Source organism: Phalacrocorax carbo, chromosome Z (genome assembly GCF_963921805.1).
Source record: "Phalacrocorax carbo chromosome Z, bPhaCar2.1, whole genome shotgun sequence".
NCBI classification, from domain to species: Eukaryota; Metazoa; Chordata; class Aves; order Suliformes; family Phalacrocoracidae; genus Phalacrocorax; species Phalacrocorax carbo.
The window spans coordinates 42,225,277-42,247,356 of NC_087548.1; the positions used below are offsets into that span (position 1 = coordinate 42,225,277).

The 22,080-nt window shown below is 41.0% G+C and overlaps 1 protein-coding gene across 3 annotated transcripts in view; it reads left to right on the top strand.

Moving 5' to 3' along the window:
- The window catches only part of LOC104045385 (TLE family member 4, transcriptional corepressor), a 99,844-nt gene that overhangs the window by 41,376 nt on the left and 36,388 nt on the right, over window positions 1-22,080 (top strand). For 2 of the 3 annotated variants that reach the window (XM_064438030.1, XM_064438032.1), the window contains 2 exons: window positions 13,825-14,029; window positions 14,433-14,449. In XM_064438030.1, the coding sequence (XP_064294100.1) occupies window positions 13,825-14,029; window positions 14,433-14,449 (222 nt within the window). The remainder of the gene's footprint in view (window positions 1-13,824; window positions 14,030-14,432; window positions 14,450-22,080) is intronic. The other variant, XM_064438031.1, reaches the window with a different exon arrangement.

Consider the following 22,080-nt stretch of genomic DNA (forward strand, 5'->3'; position numbering starts at 1 on the left):
TTGGTGAAGTTCAGTAGCTTGATCTTAGTAAAAGCTGGTTACTACCTGAAGACTTTTGCTTGCATTGTGCCAAGAAGACTAATGGGGTAATGAATGTCTCTGCTGTGTCCATTCCCGGAAGCTGGGTCAGTATCTGGTTTTTTGTTTTTTGTCATTTTAAAATAACATTGCTTTCTTCTGGTCTGCTGGTGTAGCCACCATAACAGGTAGCTTTCGTATGACAACACTGTGCTTTGGGAGGGTTTTTTTGATCCCTCCTGCCCGCATCTTTTTTCTGATTGGTGGCCCAAGACTGAATATTCACCACACTTTCTATTTTTACATTAAAAAGTAGCTCTTACTTTTCTTTTTTTAAAAAAAAAAAAAGGTACAACCAAAATTGATGTCAAAACGACTTGTCACCAGTGTGTTTGTAGATGCCCTGCTCCTAGCCATCTGAAAATACGGGTGTGTGGAGCCCCTCTTTTAAGAGCTTTACAGCCAGTGGTATTAGTGGTATAGCAGTCCTGCAAGGTTTTATGGGTGTGGGCAGCCACAGTGTTTACATTTTACAACTGGAGAGGAAAGGCGTAACAACGGAAGTCGTGGCCATTCACACTACATAAAATAAAGGTGAGAAGTCATAGCTTAATAGCACATTATTCACATGTATAATTATGCAGTTGGTGCAAGCAGTTGTTTAAGTTATTCTAATGAAGACACTACAACTGTACTTCCCATCTTCTGTGCCCTCACAAATGCTTTTTCTTTTGTGTATAGATTATACATAAAAGTCTCTTCCTTTTTTTTATTCAGTGTATCAAACACGCTTTGAAATGCTAATTATTCCATTTACTTTCATTAAAATTCAAATTGCTGAGTGAAGATGTGGATAAGGGTCGCCGAATAATCAATCTGAAGTGAAGATATTGCTTCAATTATGCCTCTGTCTTTTAACAAGGAAATCAGGACTCTCTGATCATTGCTGACGGTAGTGTAGAGCAGCGGTCTGATTGTAGCTTGTTTTTAATAAGCTGTTTCGAACTCTATTTTGTATCCCTCTGACCACAAGAAAACACTGGTAGTCAATTAGAAGATATAAATGGAAAAGAGTAACCTTTATTTCCTCTGAAGTGCCCGTTAGAAAGAAGGGGGTGAATCAGAGCGAGTCGTGTAGAATCATGAATAACATTTGTTGTACATCTTTTACGCTCCAGTGAGGAGAGTGGGAGATGAATAATTTCCCAATTAGTTTTCATTACCTAACCAAAAATATTGCCTTATATTAACATTCTTTGCATAAAGTAGCTAAAGGTTGGCTTCTTTGTTAAAGAAGTTTTTACATGACTGTGCTGCATGTGCGTATGTAGCGAGTGTGTGTATGTGGATGTACCGTTTTGTGTGTGTGTGTACGTGCACACGCATGCGTACGAATACTTCACAGCCTATTTGTGTACATTTTTGCCATTCACCTTTGTATGTATTGGGGAGACCTCAAAAAGCAATTTGCTTTCTAGTAAAGAATACGTTGATGGATGTAGAACATGTGATGTTATAGATAGAGGCTACTGCACTCATTATTTAAGTTTATCCTGCTTTCATGAACCACTAAACCACACAGAATAAATATAAACAGACTAGACACTTGTCTCAGAGCCTGGCAGTAACTTCCGTTGGTCTTCCCCCACCAGAGAAGTGAATTTTCTGTTTTGTTTGTTGCTGTCTGAATTCATCTCTTCAAGTCAGTTGAAATTATGTTGCCTCACATTTTCATAATATCTGAATTTTGGTTTTGTGCATTAAAATGGGACAGCTCTCACCTCCCTCACAAGACTGATTTTTACCTTGCTCTCCTGCCTTTTTTCACACTCCTGTTTTATGTTGACTTAGGAAATGCTGTGTGGACCTTTCTTTAATTTTAGAAAAGCAGGAGCGATAGGGGCTGAAAATTTCATGTTCACCAGGTTTAAGGAGAAGTAATCCAATCCAATCTTTAAGAGATTCATTAAAAAATGGAATAAGTAAAATAGCAAGTTATCAAAAAAGCTTAAGTTCTAGTTGCATGAATACCCACAATAACGTTATGTCTGCACTTGGAGAGATTTTGAATCTGAAAATATAGCATGGGACTAAAAAAGGCTTGTCATACTTTGTAAAGTGAATAGCAATAAAAATAAAACAAAGAACATAATTAGAAATCATGGCTTTTCTATATCTCTAATTATGTTGTCTGGCAGAGTTTGTGTTTTTTTAACCCTGTGATATTTTAAAAGCTTCCAAAGTTCATTTGCTCTTTATGGTTTTTAAAAATGTATCTTTTTAGTTACCCATTGAGCTGTGTATCGGATGAAGACAGAAGCAGTATTTGAGTTTTTAAAATACAGCTGTAGCCTTAGTTTCTCTGTGCTTTGTGGGGCCCTATTCAGTTTACCTCACTCCTGCTAAACCCTTTTGATTAGAGTAGAGGAACCCTGGGTTTGAGTTTAAAATGGATTTTACCAGAATGGAGGATGACACAAGAAAAGAATCGAATGTGCACAAATCATGTCTCTTTTTTGTGTTTCACATGTATATATTTTTGTATGAATGTGCTCTGATTTAATGGAATCTGATGAAGCACCTTTTAACTTTGCAATATTATTCTATCTTCATTGGTAAATGAACCAAGTCACTGATCCATGCAGTTTAAATGCAAAATACTGAAGTGAGCCTGGAACCCAGAGAGACTGCTTGTTCTCCTGACAATAAACTAGTTGTGTTTAATGGAATGAAACACAGTTATAATGACTTCTTTCACAGGTCACGTTCAGTTTAAAACTGTTGACGGGCTGAAACAAGTTAAATATCATCTATCTTCTTCTGGGGAGATGCAGGGAGAAACAACTAAACCAAAACTAGGTGTCATCAGCATGCTGCGGGAGGACTGTAAATCTGCAGGCATCCAGATTCTGCCTCTGGTGTTTGCCATGGATAGTACGGTATAGCATCCTTGCTCACAGCAATTTGTAGTGCACATCCGGAGCTCCTTTCCAGGTTAGGTGTATCGGGATGAGCAGCGTGCTTTATCCTGTTGATCTTGTCATGTGTCATAGCTGCCGTGTTTTTAAATTAGAATCTGCAAGATCACACTGTTGGAACAACACACAAATTGTAGTCTTAAATCAGTAATATGATCTAATTAGAAATGATGTTTTCATTTCCTGTATTACTAAATTGAGTCGTCTAGCTCTCTTAAAATTTTTTTGTTCGGTTTGTTGTTTTTTGTTTTTTTTTTTAATCCATTATACTATATAATCAGAACATGCTGTGTGAATGTGGTTACGTTTTAATAAGGGAGCCAGGGAATTATCTTGTAACTTTATAAGAATTTTATCAGAGTCTTTCCCACCCCCCAATTAAAATAGTCCGTTTTCAACTGCAGTTCAGTAGTAAGGCAGAAATGGAGGCCACTGCTTTTGTGCCTGTTTATCATACGGAGAAAGATACATGTCCCAGAAAACTTAAGAACAGGTATGTGATGGTGTTCAAAGCAAATGCAGTTTAGCACAAGAAATGCTGAACCTCAATTTTTAGCAGTGACATTTTAATGATAGGAAGTCTGCAAAATTATTTGCCATCAATTGTGAAGGCAATAACAAGCCTTGGTGGTTTTTCACACCCTCTGTGTTAAGTGCTTTCAGAATGACAGCGTAAACTGTGTTGGAGAACTCCAAGGAAGTAAAACTGATTAAAATGTTCATGCTTGAATGGTGCTGATGGAATAGTTCATTTGGACTTTCTCTACCTCCTGCAGCTCAAGCTGAAATATTAAAATTCAGTGGATTTAAATCTCTCTCCCCTCAGCTCAGGAAAAAAACATTACATTTTAATAGGTTTTAAACTCATAATTCATTGGTTTGGAGCAGGACTATTAAATCTATTTAAATATTACTTGTATTACTAAGGAAATGATTTAAATTATTTTTTCCTTTACTATTCTATACATCTGAGTGAAAAAAAAAATGGCCTTGGTTTAAATTTTAAGCATTTTGTTTTATTATGTCACTTTTATTATCTTCTTTAAAAATAAGCAAATGGCAGTTACTGGAAGAAAGGAGTCCTTCTGTATTGTTACATATAATAATAAAGCTTTAAAGTTCCTTCTTTAATACACTGCTTGTCAGAATATCTATCCTATGTTTGAAGCTGAGGTGCTTATTTGACCCATCTCGAAAGGTGTGTAATTTTTGGTTGCTTTCAAGTGAGTAGTCCATTTTCAGGGAGAGCAATGCCTGTTTAAAAAATACCAGTATGCCGTTGCAGGTGCAGGAAACCTCTGAAAGCAGTGCAGTGCAGGTAAATGCACACAAGTTGCAATAAAAACTTGGCATCAGTGCACATGCTGTCATTGCTGCGGTGCCAGTGGTCCGGGGCTCCTGATGCCAAATGCCAAGGCCTTTTTTTTGCGTTGGTGCTTAACGTACAGAGGCATCTCTCACTCCTTGTGGAGGGTGAGTTGTTTCTGCCTCTTGCATGTGCTTGCACAGTGAGGCAGAGTGGCGGGGTTTTGGTTGAACGAATGCAGCTGAGGGGGAATGTTTTAGTTCCAGTTTGTGTGGCGAAGCCCTTCCTGCCAAGTGGGTCCATTAAGAAATGGGAGCTTCAGGAAGGATGGGGAAGGGCGGTAGAACAAGTGTGTTGTAGCATGAGGGCAACAGTCACTTGTCTCTCTGGCCCTTCTGTATTGCTTGTTCAAAGGCATTAAGCGATGATCGAAGCTTAAATGCTGTAGAACAAGTTGGCCACCTGCTTTATGTTGTACACATGTTGTTACAGTGGGAAGGTGGCAGAGGAGATTGACTTACTGAGTACATGCTTTGAGTTGTGTTTATTTGTGCACCCTAAAGAAACGTTGAAATTAATTCCTCCCCATTTAATTACTCTTGTTTGCTGTTTGTATATTGGGGAGGCCTGATGATGTGGTCCCGCAATTTTTTTCACACTGCCTAGTGCCTAAAATTTAACTGTAGAAGGAACTGTAGATATAGAAGGCTTTTGGATGAGTTCTTTTTGTTTTGAATTACTCCTCTGAAGTCTGGCTAGGTTAAAGACACCACATTATTTTTGGGGAAAGGGATGTTTTGTAGGGATTTTTCTTCTCCCTTTATTCCCAGGTGCCAGCTTCAGAGAGTGCCGTGCCGCTTAAGGTCTAATTTAAATAAATGTCTTCCATATGCAGTATTATCCTGATTTAAAGAAGCTGAAAATGAGGCACACAATCTTTTTAGCAATTTTTGAGGGAATTAATAAGAATGTAAATAAATACAGGTTCCATATTGACTGAAAAAACACTCTGAGGGTGGATTTTAAATGCTGTTCCTACACTTGGAATGGGCTGTCCCTGTTTTCCTCTTTTCCTCCTATTCTTGGTGGCTGTGGTAGTTACTGAATTTATATTGGCCTATCACTATAGGAGCAGTCAGTAGTGTTGCAGTGTGATGTGCAGACCACTTATTACATCTCCCTGCCAATATGCTGATGCCAGAGGCCCTGCTCGTTATGCTTAAGTAAGTGTGTATGACATGAGTGTTACGGCTCACCTACTGTATCTAATCAGGCAGGAGAGCTGACTTCTGCCTCCATATTTCTCAAGGTTTTCCAAACCCTGGCACCAAAGTTATGTGACCATCATAGGGTTTTTTTTGAATTAGGATTAATTGGTGTAGATATGAGGAGTCCTATGGAGAATTTTCTTCATGTTCTACAGTATGAACATATACAATATTTTATTTATGACTTATTTTTGTATGCTCTCACTTCACACACAGTAGAAAGGGGAAAACACTGTTGCCAAGGTGGTCTGTACTCCAGTGTACGGAATCTGTCTCCAACCGCATACAGATTTTCCTGTACTCCGTCAGACTCTTGGTTCGTTATGTGCTATATATTACCTTCAGTGATGGCCTTACACTGGTGCTTTGGAAAGAAGAAAAAGTGTATAAATGATCCGTTCAGTTTTGAAGTACTGTGAAGGCAGGGGTTTCCCAAAAGTGCCTCATTGCAAAATCAACAATGTTTATGTACTCAGTGGAGATGCAGCCCATTTAAGTATGTATCCTTACTGTACGGTATAGCCTAAAGACAGTTATTATTGTGTCATGGTTTCATGCCGCAGAGTTCTGATACCACCCTTAAACAAGGTTGTATATTTATCACCTAGACTTCTTCCCAACCACACTTTGTAAGCTGTTGCCTACAGCTATGAATGAGGACCAGGACTCCATACAGTGGATCAGTTAAGCGTTTGCTTTTCTTCAGGTATGAGAGTAGTTCTTTTGGTGTCTTCAATCTAAAGTGTAGGCTAAAGCAAGGGCTTTAGTGCTTAACTGGGATGGACACTAAAGTACTGCATAAGGAAAGTATTTCCAGATGTTAAGTTCATCCATGAAGAAGGAATTTAAGAGGTCTTAAAGATTTAAGTTGTCTGATATTTCAGAATGTTTGACTTTTGTTAGTGAGACAGTTCCTTGCTTATTGTTTGGTGAACTTCTCACGGACTCATCGTTAGTATTTGAAGGCATCTTCAAGCATTGATGAACTTATTCCTTTGGAAGAGGCTGGGGCAAAGAGAACAAGTGGTCCTTTCACAGTCTTGGAGCTTTGATTTAAATCCAGGTGATTTGATCCTTGACAAGACCTTCCTTTATCAAAGCTGCTGTAACTGGGAAACTGCACTAAGGCAAAAGAAACCGCTTCAGGTTTCAGTTATTTGACTAATGGGTGCTACACTAAAGAGAACACTGTGTCTCTCAATGAAATCTGCTTGGAGAGAGGTAATGGTATCCATGTGTCCTAACACCTGACGTTGACCTGTGGAAAGAGGCTGCTCACCACTGAGAAGAGCAGGAATTACAGTGCTTTGTGTAAGACCAGAGCTGCACCATAAATGCCTGTCTTTAAAGACACAGAATGGGCTGAAGGAATAGATCAATCCAAGCAACCCAGGTTTTTTCCCAATTTTTATCCCAATTTGCTGAAACCCAACACAGTGTGTATTTTTATGTTGTAAGCGTGATGAAACATAGTGTTAGCACTTACAAAGTTATGAAGCCTGTGCTTCTCAGTAGTTGCTATCCAGAAATCTGACTTGCTAAGGATTGAGTTTAAAAGATGCATAAGATGCATCTCCTTTATGGTAAGACTACATGGCTCTTAAACTATACCTTGTGAGGAAGCTTAGGCTCTGGTGATAGAACTGCTTATAGATTTAGCAACTCAGGTCTGTCTGTGACCAGTGGCATTACTTGACCTTTCTTCTAGCTTTTATTGTTTGATTCGTTATACATCTCAGATGGTACTTTTTTCACTTCTCAGTCCTGTTTATGTAGGCCAGGGCTTCAGCAGCTTTTTCACGTGAGGACCCTAGAAGAAGGTTTTTAGGGCTGTGCTGGGAAAACCATAGGCATTTCTCTTATATTCTAGTTCTAAAGAAAAGGACCAAGATTCACAAGGCCACAATGGGGAAACTGTTTTCCTACTGTCAGTCCAGAGGGGAGAAGGTATCCTCCCAGTGTCTGTGAGTAGGATCTGAGTGGAGCGCTTGGGTAAATAAGGTACTTCAACCAGTGTGCACCTACCTGTCCAGAGCTGATTTTTGCCATCTGTAACAGGAGACACCCAGTTGCTGCCCAGTTACTATTTTCTCTGAATTGGTATTTGTGAAAAGCTTTTGAGACGGAGGTTTGGTATGTGTGGCACATTTCAAACCAGTGGTGCTCCATTGGAAAGACCTTGAGCTTACTTGCATTTGGTGTTTTTTGCTTTCCCTTGCAGGAAATACAGATTTTCTTTTCCTTAGCTAGCAATTGGTGGGGGAGAAGGAAGGAGAAGAGAGCTTAAGTGGCATGATTTATGCAATAATTTCTGCCCTTTATTAAATGATAATAGAAAGTTATTCTAAAGAGCCTAATTCTTCCTCCCTCTGCCCCCAGTATGAAACTGAGATGGAAGTTCTGAGGAATTGAGTCCTGCAAGCAGAGGAACTACTGAACTCGAAGACCCTGGGGGAAGGTGCACTTGGCTTTTTGCAGAGGACTAGGTTTTTCCTTTATTAAAATGCTGGGGTTTTTTCCCCACAAATCTTTTATTTCGTAGTGGGTTGTATTAATTTTTGTGTTACTTCTGTCCTCTCTCTACACTGAGTGAAAAATAGTCATAAGGGGGGAAGGGAGGACAAATAGTGAAACATGTATCCTGACAGATGTTCCTATATATATGATTAAGAACAGAAATGTGCTCTGCATATATTGCCTTTCATTCCACAGTGTGATTCGGGAGTTGACTTTTTGTTCCTAGATCACTTAGAAAATCTTTGAGGCAATTTGTAGATATATGATTCTGATAGTTTCTTTGTTATTTATGTAGGAGTTCTAAATGCTTCCCTTCTGATTAATGACAGCTATTGATTTTTCACCTTCCCCCCATAGTTTTCTCAGTGGAGCTTGCTTTTCCCCTGTAGAATCAGCATCCTCAAAGGCAGAAATTACTGATTCTCAGCGAGTAAGAAGCTTGGAATTTGCTTTTTCTATTATTTTAAAAAAATTATTCTTATAATTTGTCTCCTCCTTGTTTCTCCTTTTTCATTGTTCTTCATTCTTTTTTCCTAGATTTTGTCTAACCTGTGCATCCATTCCCCTTTGTGAACAGAAACAACATCTGTGTTTTTCCAGTAGATCAGCTGCGTATGAGTGTTTAGAGTTCCCACTGATCTCTGATACATTTCTTTCACACTAGGCATGTTCATTTGCAGAATGATCACTCTCCCTTAAAAGAGTAAGGATAGTATGTTGCTCTACCCTACATCTGTACCGCAGTCTCTTTATGGCAAACCAATCGTATGAGATATATATATATATATGCATGTAGCTCCAAACTATTCCACTAGAGGAACTGCTGCGTGACTCTCTTTGTAGGCTGTTTTCCCATGTTGTATCAGAAAAATCCTTTCTGTAATGGTATGCCAGTAGAGAGAGGACTGTAACAAAGGAAGTACAGTGTACATCATGTCAGGGGTACAAACAGGCATGATAGATAAAAATTCATATCATCCTAAGTGCACTCATAACTGCATGTGCCAAAGGACTTAATTTTCTTGTTGGTCTTTAAACCGTTGGCACTGATACTGTGTACTCTGAAGCCATTGGTTTTGTGTCTTTTTTTTCCTCTTCATCTTGGTCGCTGTTGTATCCGTACGCTATCTTACTAGTGATTCAGTCTGAGCAATCCCTCACTTCATCTAACAAAATTCAAACAAACAAGCTATTTTATCCAGATTTTTTAAGGTCCCCTCCCAGCAGTATTGCACGTGTGGGTAGTGCACACATGTGTATAGATATAAAATACCTATTTGAGATATTAGTCTTCAGTTTAGATGAGTTGTTTGGATAATGACTGTGAGCTTTCAGGGGCTGTAAGAGGAAAAGTGGTAGCTTACTGTGACACAGAGCTGCTTGGAAAGTATCCAGTAAAAACTTGAACGTTTTCCAGGAGAATAGACTTTGAATGTGCTGACTATAACAAGAGAGCATTAGAAGCTAATTTGTTAGTGGGTTTATTATCACATTTTACTTTAAATTTGATCTCTTCAGATGTGTTGGGAAAAGAATTAAGCTAAGCATCAATATTTAGAATTGCAGTTGTAAAAATTCGTGATACTCAGATAAGAACCTTTTGCAAAGCCTTTTTACCCAATTGTTTAGACATGGCTTTGGAGTTATTTTACTCCTTACTGTAGACTGCCTAGAAGAATTTGTAGAAAATGAAAAAACAAAAAACCCCACAAAACAGATTAGTGGCTACCAGATGTTATCTTTATTTGACATGTTATGTCTTGAAAGTTTTACTTCAGTTTTTACTACTGAGCTGATTTAAATGACCATCTTCCTAAACTTATTACCAGAAAGAGCACAGTCTTTTTTAGCTTCTTTCTGATTGCTGGGGTTACCCTTGCTCTTATATTTTTGTGTCTTGGATGTTTCTTAAAAACATTGCAATCTATTATGCAATTCTGCAGGACATATTTCTTGGTAGCTAACTGTTGCTGGTTTTATTTTTAAATAGTTCTGGAAAATTTACAGCACAATAAAACCTGGTGTACTGCCTTTGCAAGTTTTCACCTATTATGCATTGATGCTGAAAATGTGTGCTTGACTTTATGCATACTGTAGCCAACTGTGATGGAATTGTCTGAAGTTAACCACAAGCTAAGAGTTCATAAATAACATGACTAATGATAACAAATTAAAGAGAAAATGAAGGAGTGGGAAGTGAAAGCACTAAAGCAACATCCAAAAAAAAAAATATTACATGGTTGCTCAGTTGGCTCATTTTCAAGCTTTCCTTGCAAGTTTTTAAATTTGTCAGATTTTATGATCTAAATTCATGGTACAGGCAGAAACAAATGTAAACTTTCTTCCATAGTGGAATATTTCTGTGTAGGGAGAATATCTGTCAGTTGTCTTACGCCTCCATGTCTTTGGCATTTTGATGACTGGGGAGACCACCTTTTTTTACTTCTTTGTAGCACTAACCTGATGTGCAGTCAGTTAAGGATTTGCCCGTATTTTTATAACTTTCCCTGTAACCAGGCATCTGTGTACAAGCCACTTAGGAAGCTGATGGTGCTCACCAGTGACACCCATAGGCAGTGGAAAAGCAAAACCAAGCTGTGAATGTTGTGGGCATTTCAATGTAGTAATAGATTTCAAAGTTCTGGAAATAGCACTGTCACTTTGTCTTTACCTTCTTGAGTAAGCCTGTTAGCAAATAGCGCTTAATTATGCAATTCTGTACTTTTTTCCTTTTGCTCTTTTATATTATGAGAGCAAAAGCTAGCCTGGTGTTTCACTTGAATTCTTCTTATTTTTGTTTTCAGATGAGTGCTCACTTTTGCAGTAGTGTTGCTCGTCACATTGGAGGAGCTCATAGTCCTTTCCTGTACCAATGCAATCCGAGCCCACAATCCTTCTCTTTTTGAACTTTTAGTCCTATCCCAATCTATCAACACACACAGTGTTACCGGTGCCTATGTGGCACAGGCATGTGGGGCTATACTAGAAATTTGGGTGTTAGCTTAGGTTTATTTAATGGTCTGGTTTTCATACCGAAGTGTTTTCTTGTGCCATTGCAATGTGACTAAATCGCACCAAATTTCTGCTGTATCAGTGAATGATACTTTTGTGACCAAGTGGGACATGTTCTTTCCAGATTTCATGTTCCCATCATTTTCCATGGAAGAGCTTGATCTCTTCAGAAAAGGTCTCCATGGCAGGAAGGCTATGGGTTTGGAGTTTTTTTCCTATTCTCTACACATTTTTTTCAGAGCTGTCTGCAATTCAACTTGCAGTGAAAGCACGTTGGTTCTTGGCTGAGAGGGACTGGGCCAGCCATGGTGTCCTGGGTGATCTCAAGCCACTAGGCACTGAGGTGTCATTACCCGTGCTACTCTTAATGCCCATATTATGCCTGGGAGGCATTAATGATGTTTGGTACATCCGAGGTGCAGTCTGTGCTGTTGTGTTGCTGAGCTAGATAAAGAAGTGCCCAACAAAGAGCAGTAAAAAAGGGGATTTAGTGCATTTTTCTTTAAGCCGTTCAGAAACCACCCTGTACCCACAGAGGAGGTCAGGCAATCCAAACTGGGTAGGTCAGTAGGCAGATCTGTACAGATTGTACAGTACTGTGCAGTGAGTGTCCCTTACCTTGTATGCTTTGGTCAGCAGAGAAGCAGTTAACAAGAGGAAAACTGTTGCTGTTGATATCCTCAGGCCCTTCTCAATGCCTTTGCTTTGAGCCATTGGCAGATTCAGGCAGATATCTCTTGCACTGATTTATAGCATGTTCTTCAACAGGAATGGGAAATTCCTTGTTTAAAAGGAGACTCCAGAACACAGATTTTGTCCACACCTTTTCTTTCTCTCTCTCTCCTTCCCCTTTCACCAAATCCAGCATGCCAGATTGTTCCTTTGCTGTAGGGCAGCCCCATTCAAACCCTGAAGCTAAACAATACACTGTTGGCTCTTCCTTCGTTTTGCTGTGGTTAATTTAAAATTCTGAGAAACAAAGCATCCTTCCATAAGAGCGTCAAGCAAACAAAATGTGTTTGATTCTTTCTACAAGGCAGAGCACCTGCTGGAATGACATGGGTTCGCAATCAGGGAAAGGATTGAGCCTTCCCTCTTCCACCTGGAATAATCTTCTTTCTGGTTTTCTTTTTTTTTTTGCACCCTCCCCTTTTTTGTATTTTTAATTTTTTTTTTCTTCACCTACCTTTTGGATTGTTCCCTTCCTTTACCTGGCACAGATCTGGGTTGGATGGCGTGTGCATGGTACTGCCAGTCTGATTCCACTGCCTGGGCTGTATTTCCAAGAGTAACAAAGGATCTGTACTTTCACAGGGGGATGTTGAGGGAGGCATGCGTGCAGTGTGCTGCACGAGTAATATAGTGTATGTATGTGACTCTCAGTCTTTTACCTTCAGCTCACCTCTTGATTGATTAAAGAGCTGGATTCAAGGTGGGAAGCGCATTTAGATTCAAGTGAGAAACAAATAAAAATAGGACTTGAATCTTTGCAGTTAGCAATTTAAAATTGAATGTTTTTATGCAAAGCAAGTTAAGTATTTATTTCTTCTTCCAAAGTCCTTCATACAGGCGAGCAGGGGGGAGAGAGCAAACCTAGATGACCTCTTGCTTGATTTACCCTGGGTCCTGAGCAGTGACTGCTTAAAAACGAAAATTTCAGCATTAATCTAGTTACTGTATGAACAGAAATTAGGTGGATGGTTACTGGGCAAGCCTTAGACCTGAGCAGATCTCTCCTGGGATATATTTAACATAACTTTCTTGCCAGTTTGGGGCTTTTTTTTCTCCCCCCCCTCCCCCTGCCTTCCCATTCAGTAGCAACAAACAAGCTATCTACCCCACAATGGTTAGTATAGCTCAGAGCCTGATGCAGCCCTGGTTGAGGTCAAGCACTCCAATTCAAACCTCTCAAGGGCTTTCTCTATGTGTTGCCAGTGTACTGGTAAAAATGACTTTAAACTCTTGTCAGCGCAGTTACTGGTGCATGCATCACAGTCCCACTCAAATAAACCTGTCACAACACAGAGTCAGCAGCTAGAGAAGAGTACAAGGGCAGGCCTCTAGCTTTTCATTCGAGCATCACTAAACGTGCACAGAGTGCCCAATTATTTCAGCATTATTGAGCAAGCCTACAGGAGGACCCAAGCCTTGCTACATTAGATTTTCTTTAGTAATTTGCTCAAGTACCGCTGAGGACACTTAAAGGGCTTAAAACGGTGGCTGCAACCAGTTTCCTTTTCTGGATTGTTAATTCAGGTTTTCTCTTTCAAATTAACTCTCACTGCATGCTGTGCAGTAGCGCTGGGAGAACTGTTTAACACTAATTTTCTCAATTTTGAGCCTTTTTTTTTTTGCATTATATAACTGCTTTTATAGTTACATATATTTTGATTAGACATGTACGTGGTGTGTTTCTGCTAGAAATACTAAAATATAATACCCCTGTCAGAGAAATAAAAATTTAACCCAAACTAAAAATCCTTTCCTTTATCTTTTTGTTTTGTTTTGGGTTTTTTTTTTGGTTCTTTAATTCAGCCTGAAGTTCGTAGATTGCATAGTGTCCAAACATACGGACATTTTTAAAACCCCAGGATGTTTGTGAGAGTTAATACCTGAATTGATCAGATGCATTGGTTGATCTGATCAATCACATTTGATGTATCGGATCAATCGGACAACCCCCAGCTCCCGAACAAATTCAATATCTGTGTTTCGTTTTTCACAGCAGCAACAACTCCAGGCCCAGCATTTGTCACATGGACATGGTCTTCCCGTGCCGCTCACTCCGCACCCCTCAGGCTTGCAGCCTCCAGCCATACCACCCATCGGCAGCAGTGCCGGTCTCCTGGCACTGTCCAGTGCACTGGGGGGGCAGTCCCACCTCCCAATTAAAGACGAGAAGAAGCACCATGATAATGATCACCAAAGAGGTAGGTGCTGCCAGATGAGGGTGTGGCTTCATTCTTTTATTTTTCCTTCTTTCTTTTTAATCTAAAGTCTCCTGTTTAAAAAAAAAAAAAAAAAAAGGAATTTTCATAAGAATTCCTAGCTAATTCCTTCAGTATTTATTACCTAACAGTAGCCAAAAACTGTTCAAATGCTAGAAATCTGGTTTTATAAATCTGGCTGTACGGTATTAATAATTAACTGTACAGAAAAGTTAACATCTGTGCAATTTATTATTTAACAGACATCAGGATTCTTTCTTCCGAGTATGATAAATGTACAATTTTATGTAAACTAACTAGTACTTTTCTCTTCCTCTCTCCCCCCACCTCCCCATCCCCTGCCACCGCCTCCCCTTCTCGCCCATGGGGGCTACTCTGCATGCAGACAGAGACTCCATCAAGGTAGGACTCCATTTCGTAGGTGTAAGGGGTGGCTCAAAAGAGTTGTGCACTGTGTTTTTCTGAAGTGTGGCCCCGAGTGGCAGAAAAAGTCACAAAGTGACACCGGGTTGTGACACTCGTGTTGATTAGCAGAGCCTGGCACAGACTGTGTATTACTTAGAAAGTGGCTGGTGGTGGGGCCCCTAGGATTGCAGGTGATGTGCCATCCAGTGGGTTTGAGGCTGTTCCTGGTAAGGAAAGGGCTGCCTGGGGTCTCTGCCCAAGCTTACGAGACAAAGAATTAGCCAGTAGTTTTAAGTCATTTGGAGGCTGTAAACTGCAATTCTGATGTGTCCTAATACTGCATTTATGGAAGGAGAGCTCCATTGCTTGCGGGCGAGAGGTGGGGTGCTGCCCGCTGTCCTTGCCGAAGCAGTTGGAGAGGTGTGAGCTGCCGTTCCCCACCCTGACGAAGGTGGTACTCACACTGAGGATCCTGCCTGCCTGTTCCAAAGTTAATATTCAGGCTCTGAATGACTGCAGCATCCTGTGCATGGTAGTGTTTATAAGCAGATGTAATACACACCTTGCGGCTCATGTGAATCTGAGCATTCAGTGATGCATACGACTGTGATTCGGTGTGTGTGCCTAGATGCTTCTCCGCACTGGATAGCCACCAGAGGCTCTAGGAGGCTCCTGTGGTTTTAATGTTGCAAGTGGGGAAGCGCGTCTTGTCCCTGCCCTCTCCTGGATCAGTCTGCTCTCCTTGCTGCTGCTGGTGATTTACCGATTCACAGCAGATCCGGTTGTTGGCAGCTATGCAGTTACCCGCCCAGCTTCGGTAGCTGGATGCAGTTACAGAGTAGAGCCCGAGTAGTTTCCACAATTTTCAGGAGCATAAGATTAAGGCTTTTTATAGGTGATGGTGAGTGTTAAATGAAAGAAACCCTTCTCTGCCAAAGGGCAAGACATATACCCACCTTGCTGAGCACTTGCAACCCATTTTTCAACTCTTTAGTGGTGCTTTTTTTTAGAAAGGTGTAATTTATTCTTGGGGTTGGCCAAATGGCAGAAGAGGTATTCACAGCACGAGCCTTGGGTGCATTAGATGAGATTACCAGGAGCTTGCCAGGCAGATGTTACTGGTGTGTCCTGGACAGCATCGGGAGGAGCACGGTGGCCAGCGCATGCTTAGCCCCCACCAGAGACCTGGCTGGCTGGGGCTGCTATGCAAGTGGCTTTGCCTTTGCTTCTCCAGCAGCTCCAGGTGGGGACGTGTCCCACAGCCTTCCCCAGTCCACCCATTCTGCCACTGGCAACCCTACCACATCCCAGCCAAGTACAACTGAGCCGACGGTTGTCAATTTTGCTCTTACCCACGTGGCCCCATATAAGAACCACAAGCTGACAGCAACTCTAAGTCTTTACTGTGAGCAGCAAAGGCACCGAAGCTGTCTATCTGCCAACACAGGACAACAGCGTGTTGGATTTCACTTCAGCTTCCTTGTCACAAATGGCTAGAGACTGGGATTATTGCTTTCTGTGGCGAGGCTGGCCACAGATTAATGCTGATTTCCCTAGAGCACCCCATGTTCGCTGTGAACAGGTAGGTTTAGCCCATTTTCTTTTTCCTGCACCCAAACAAACAAGTACAAGCAGGGCAGATCTCTCAGTGCGGGAATACAAACCCACCTGGTTTCTTCAGTGAGTTTACATACCTGCACAGTTTCACTCAAGAAGGTGAATGAGGAGAAGTGTTAGTATATGCTAACTGCTGTTTTTAAACAAAATATGCCTAGTTGTGTTTCTGTAATGTCTGTGGGGTGTTGGGGTGTTTATGCTGGCATGGGTGTTACGAGGAGTGTTTGTACCAAAAAGGCTGATTTTGTCTGGGAATGATTCAAAGGCACTGTTATTCATACAGCTTCAAGAGGGAGAGGGGGGCGTTGCTATTTTGTGCCAATTTACTTTGAAATGTTAAGTAGATGTTTGTCTTGCACTGCGTTCAGGTTGTGAGTTGGCTTTTGTGTCAGCATTATGGGGCTTGCTGCCAGCTTTGCAAGGTGAAATAGTTTGCTAATTTCCTTAAATGTTTTCACTGATGCCCAGAGTAGCAGTTAGTTGCTTGTTCGATCGATCTGTCCTCCCTTAAGTGGCTCCTGGTTAAGAGAGGCTTTTTATGATTGTCTGCTGTGTGACTTGAGATGGTATTTGTCAGGCGGAACATGCCAGTTGCCAGCAGCTGGAGTCTGTGTGCTTGTATGAAATAATTTATTCATGCAGGATAATGCTCCTTAACATTTAACAGGTAATGAACGTGACATAAATTTCCTTCTTGCTTTTAATTTTTCCCTTTCCTCTTCTAATGTGCAAACAGGCAGCTCTGGTACTCTAAATAGTAAGTAATTTTTGGCCATCTGTCAAAAGGAAATTTCAATACAAATTTAAATTAATGGTGCCTGAAATTTTTTATAGCTCCTCTAAAAGCCTCTAATGTGCAGAAAATTCTGAATCTGCTGGTAGTAATTAGTGTAGCATGTAATGAGGATATGGGCAATGTTATACAGCCCCAGTGTAACGTTTTGATATGGTAGCAAAATTTTGATTTATACAAGGTTGTGCCTGGGTTTAATTGTGAGAGACATTTTAAAGTGTTTTCTTGCTGATACAGATTATTAAGCAGGGCAGATTTTAGAATAGCTCGTAAAGTGTAAATTTACGCTTTAGTGTACGATTCAGATAACGAAGGTACCCTACCCATTTCTACAAAGAAAGGAGATTGGCTGAAGTGTCCCGTTTTCTGCCACAACTTCCCGCACTTTGGAAGTGCTGGACAGTTGCCTTCCTGAAACTTTGTCTCCAGCTGTGCTGGTCCTAACACTCTTCCAGGTTCAGCCCAAGGAAAAGGCAGTTTGCATTACTCTTCTAAATCTGACATTTTCTGCCTGGTAAGCCAGTCCAGGCTTGCATCCCTTCCCAGCACCTCCCTGGAGTGAGCAGTTCGCCTTCCAGATAACATGAGATTGTCCAGGAGCTATTCCTAAATAATAGATGAGCAGCGGCACAGCAAGCTCCATGGAGAAGGGTGGCTTTGGAAGCTCTTTGATTTCATGTTGGATTCAGTCCTCCGAATCCTTTGTAAAGTTCGAAGTGTGGGAAAACTCTAGACGCAGTAAACTGGGTCACGGGAGCGCTCTTTGTGCAGTGGCAAGGCTCTGGAGCGGACAAAGGGCAGGGAAGGGTGGCAAGCGCCAGGGCTGTGCTCAAAGTGCAGCCGTGGCTTAAGGGCTCTGAGGGAATATAATGTGTTTAGACAGAAAGGCAAACAAACAGCTCTGTAGTTAACCGAGCAGCTTTTCACAGAGGACTCAGTGTGTCCCCTTTTCAAAGCAGTAAAACTTCTTTAAAAACAAAAAATTATTCTGCAGTGGATTCTTGCTTGCTAATTGCACCCCACAAGGATTTTTCCATCTCCTGCAGGAACTGCTGGTGGAGCAGGTGTGCTGTTCTTCCCAGCACTGGTCCTTACCTATGCTTTCCGGGACTAACATGGCAGAAGTTTCTCTGGTCTCTAACAAAGTCCCTTCCGTAAAACATAGCCTGTGGAAAAAGCTAAGGAAATATTTTGTGTGCAGAAGCACCACCTGGCAGAAAGTAATCCAGCACTAGCAGTCTCTTCCCGTGGCTGTTGCTGCGGCAGCTGGAGTGAAGGAGCCCCCAGATGCTGACTGGGTTGTGGGCCTGCCAGAGGTAGGTGGGATGTCCCCGAGCACATTATTCGGGAATCTGAGAGTCTTCTGAATTGCTGCCTCATGCATAGTACTCAACTTCTCTAGCTTTTTTCCACATCCGTTGTTAATCCAGATCTGTTGTTCTTTATACTTATGTGGTGCGTTGCCTTTTTTTTTACCTATATTATAAATTATTTAGGGCAGAGACCATACCCATACCAAGACTTGCCAATGCAATGGAGTCTCTGTTCATTCTGTTGCCGGGGGTTACCATTTCAGCAGCAACAAGTGCCAATAATTAACAGCTGCCGTCTTGTGGCAGGGATAAAATAGCCTGTTTGAGATTCCTCTGGCAAAGAAAGAGTTTTAAATGAAAAGATCTGAAATAGTGCATCAAATGCAGGTCTGGGGTGAATTTCTGTCCAACTTGATAGTGAACTAGGAGAGGTCTGTCAGGGCACATTCAAGTGGGTTTAGCAATAAGATTACTTTTGCCTTAATCTGTGTGAAGGCTAATCATGACACATGTGATGGATACAGGGAAAGTGGGTGGGTGCGATTCCCACGTTCCATTTATATTTGTGGTGGCAGTGCTTCTGAGTTTAGGTTCTTGAGCTGTTAGCCACTATTAAGTGTTTAGACCTCTGTTCATTTAGTATGTAAGAGTAAGCTGCTTACTCCTGCAGCTGTAATTTGGTGTTTAAGAAAAAACAGTTGTATGAGTGTAATGCTTCTGGAAGGAACAAGGTAGTTTAAGATTAAAATGCCCAACATATAGTATAACACTTCTGAATATTACCAAATGTAATTACATGGCTCGGACTTTGTTTTTCTGCTTTAGAGGAACACCACATAAACAGCCATCCTGCAGACTTCGTCTTAATTGTCAGGTTTCTTTTAAATGAGACTTCCTCTAGTGGCATGACTGTCCAGCCAAATGTCTTTACATTATGTATTTAATGAACCAAAGAACTGTAGTTATCTGTTACACACCTAAAGAAATTTACAGAATTTATTTCCTGATGACTTTGTTGTTTTGCTACTTTAATACTATTCAGCTGAAAAGTACCACAGAGGCTCGTTAAAATCCAAACGTTTCACACTCGTGACATGGGTTCTGCTCGTGCCTTTCTCTGTTCGGAAACAAGGTGTTGTAGCGTGTGTTTTGCTTGCCGTAATGATGAAGTGGTGCTTTTAAGCTGAGCGTATTTGAGCTGAACTTGCTCAGCAAGAGTTGTGTTTTTGATCTTTGTGAGTGTTTTGGGGGTAGCATTATCAAAATATAATGAATAACTTCTGTTGGCTTACGATACAGTAATTTTTTCAGTATTAATTGATATCTGCCTCTGGGCGTGTAAGCTGTGCTGAATGTAACAGGTGCCCTAATTCCAGAAAATGTGTTGTAATTGTTTGTTTGTGGAACAGATGAATAAATATCTGTGGGGCATAGCTGGTCCTCAGGTGGTGAACGTGAATGGATTAATGATGTGATTGGGTGAGACATGCTTGTTTGTTGCAGTCTCGTCCAGTAACTGTCTGCTGAAGCAGAACAAATATTAATTAGTAGGGTCCTGTTTGTTGTCTCGGTCTATCTTATGGAGCTGATTTTTTGGCACTGCTTTTTTTTCTTAATAACCTTTTCATGGCTAGACTTGTAGCATGTCATTCAAACCCTGTGGTTTTTAACAGATTTTTAGAATACGAAACTGAACCTCAGGTATGTATCTCCCTGGTGCGTTTTTTATTTCTTTTTTTCTCTCCCCCACTCCCACCCCCAACTGAGTTTTACATTCCTTTCTTTCATTCAGTGTCACATCATTTGCCTTTTTAATGAGGTCGTCTGGGAATTTTAATTTAGTCTAGAGTATTCATATGAAAGTAACAGCCGTACTCTGGTATCAAAGAATTAGCTGCTTCTGCCATTTTTGATGGCTTCACCTCTTTACCCAATGGTTTTTTCCTGCTTCTGTGTATTAACTGTGCACTGGCCTCTTACCTTGCACCCTTGTTACCAGTTGTGCCAGTTACTGCAGGGTGACTCTTATTTGGCAGTGTGCCCACGTTTGGACAGAATCCTTCAGTGCTTCTCACTGTCAAACTTTATTTTGCCACTTGGTGATTTAGAGTAACTCAAATGTTCTCTCTCCAGATGCTCTCTTCACCCAGGAGGCAAACACTTACAGGGGCTGTAATTTCTAACCTGAGCAGTCATGTCTAATTATTTCCATGGCAACAGACTGTGATGTTGATAATACAGGATTATGACTTCATGTTTTAGAGTAGGAAGAGGAAGTTTGCTGGGGTGAGGAGGTGGGTGGAAAGGTCTTCTCCAGCGCAAAGGCTTTGACAATGTAATAGCTGGGAGAAAAGTAGTAAAGGGAGGGAATGAATTTGTTTATTATCTCTTTTGAAGTGCTCCTCGACATAACTGTGCAATTAAAATCATACTTTGGATGCTGGTATTCATGGCTTACACCAGTTTACTCATGAATGTGAATGTGTCTGGAATGAAGAACATGTTTGCAGGCTCGGTTAAATAGGTGTTAGTCAAAGTAATGGGAGAAAATAAACAATACTTAGAAATTTTTGTCAAAGCGGGACACAAAGTAGATGGCTGTGTTCTGCCCTATAGATTTCTGCTGGTGCTGTGATACTTTTTGGGGGGTTTTTTAGGACTTTGAGTTGTCTTTAAAACCTTTAGATCCAAAGTAACTTGAAACATCCCTTATTTTTATGCAAATCAGTGGATTCCATGGACATCCTGATTATCTGCTAAAGGGAGGGAAGGACAGATTACCTTCTGGAATCAGCGACATGGATGACACACATTGGAAGTTCTATCTTCTGGATGAAGTCACTGAATGCTAGTAGTAGGTTAATATTTGTATTAATATTTGTATTGCTCTTCCTGTCGCTTCCCTAGCACTGGGAAAGAAGCATATTCCTAGGCAAAAGTGTTGTCAGTCTCTTAGGTTGATTTTTAGAAGTTGTTGACGGAAATGAGTATTCTGACTGATTCCCAAGTTATTATGCAAGATTGTTGAGTGCATCGTGAATTACAAAGTTTTAGCTGTGCTTTGAGGGAAGAAGCAATTAGGCCAGCCAGCAGGAATCGGCCGTTGAGGGGAATTTGCGGGAAAGTTACACCATGTCTCCCGCCTCTCTCCAGTACAGCTCTAATTGAGTCGAATAATTAATTAAATATCTAAAGCTCGATTAGCCTATTCTGCATAGCAATTTGAAACGTTCTGTGTTTTCTTGAGTGACATTTGGCCTTTTGAAGAATAAAAAATTGGAAATGCTAATGTTTTTCAGCCAACTAAGGGAAGAAAATAAAAATGTCTCCATAGCAACAAAGCTTCTTTCTAGATGGCTTCCTAAGATATGCCTGAACTAGAAGCAGATGTCTGATTTGAGAATCTCGCCTCCTTCAATGTAAACAAATAACTTCTAGGCAGGTGTTGGAAATAATATGGAAATCCTATTAAGGGGCCCTGGGTTCCTGTCACTCAGGAAGCCCCTGCCACAAAAGGGTTGGTTGTCTGAATAAAGGAGGCAGAGTAAATTCTCGTTAGGCTTTAGCTTTTCCCAGGAAATGATTGTCTCTGCATGCTCTTTCTCATCTGAGTCTGAATGTAAGCGGTTTCTTCTATTGATCCCCTCGCCATCCTTGCTTTCTCCCTCTCCTCCTGCTGGATTAGGGCTTGATGGCGGCAGCGGCTGCTGCTGTGGGCCTTGTGGCATTTGTGATTTTAGCCCTCCATCCCCAGCCCTGCCTCGGTCAGTGCAAGGACAGGCAGACAAGACGCCCGATGCCAGCTTGGAGTGAGAAGAGGATGGGAAGCAGGTGATGGGGGAGGCGGAGCAGCTGAGTCCTCAGTGGCTTACTGCTCCAGCTCGTTTGTGTGAATTTATAGCTGA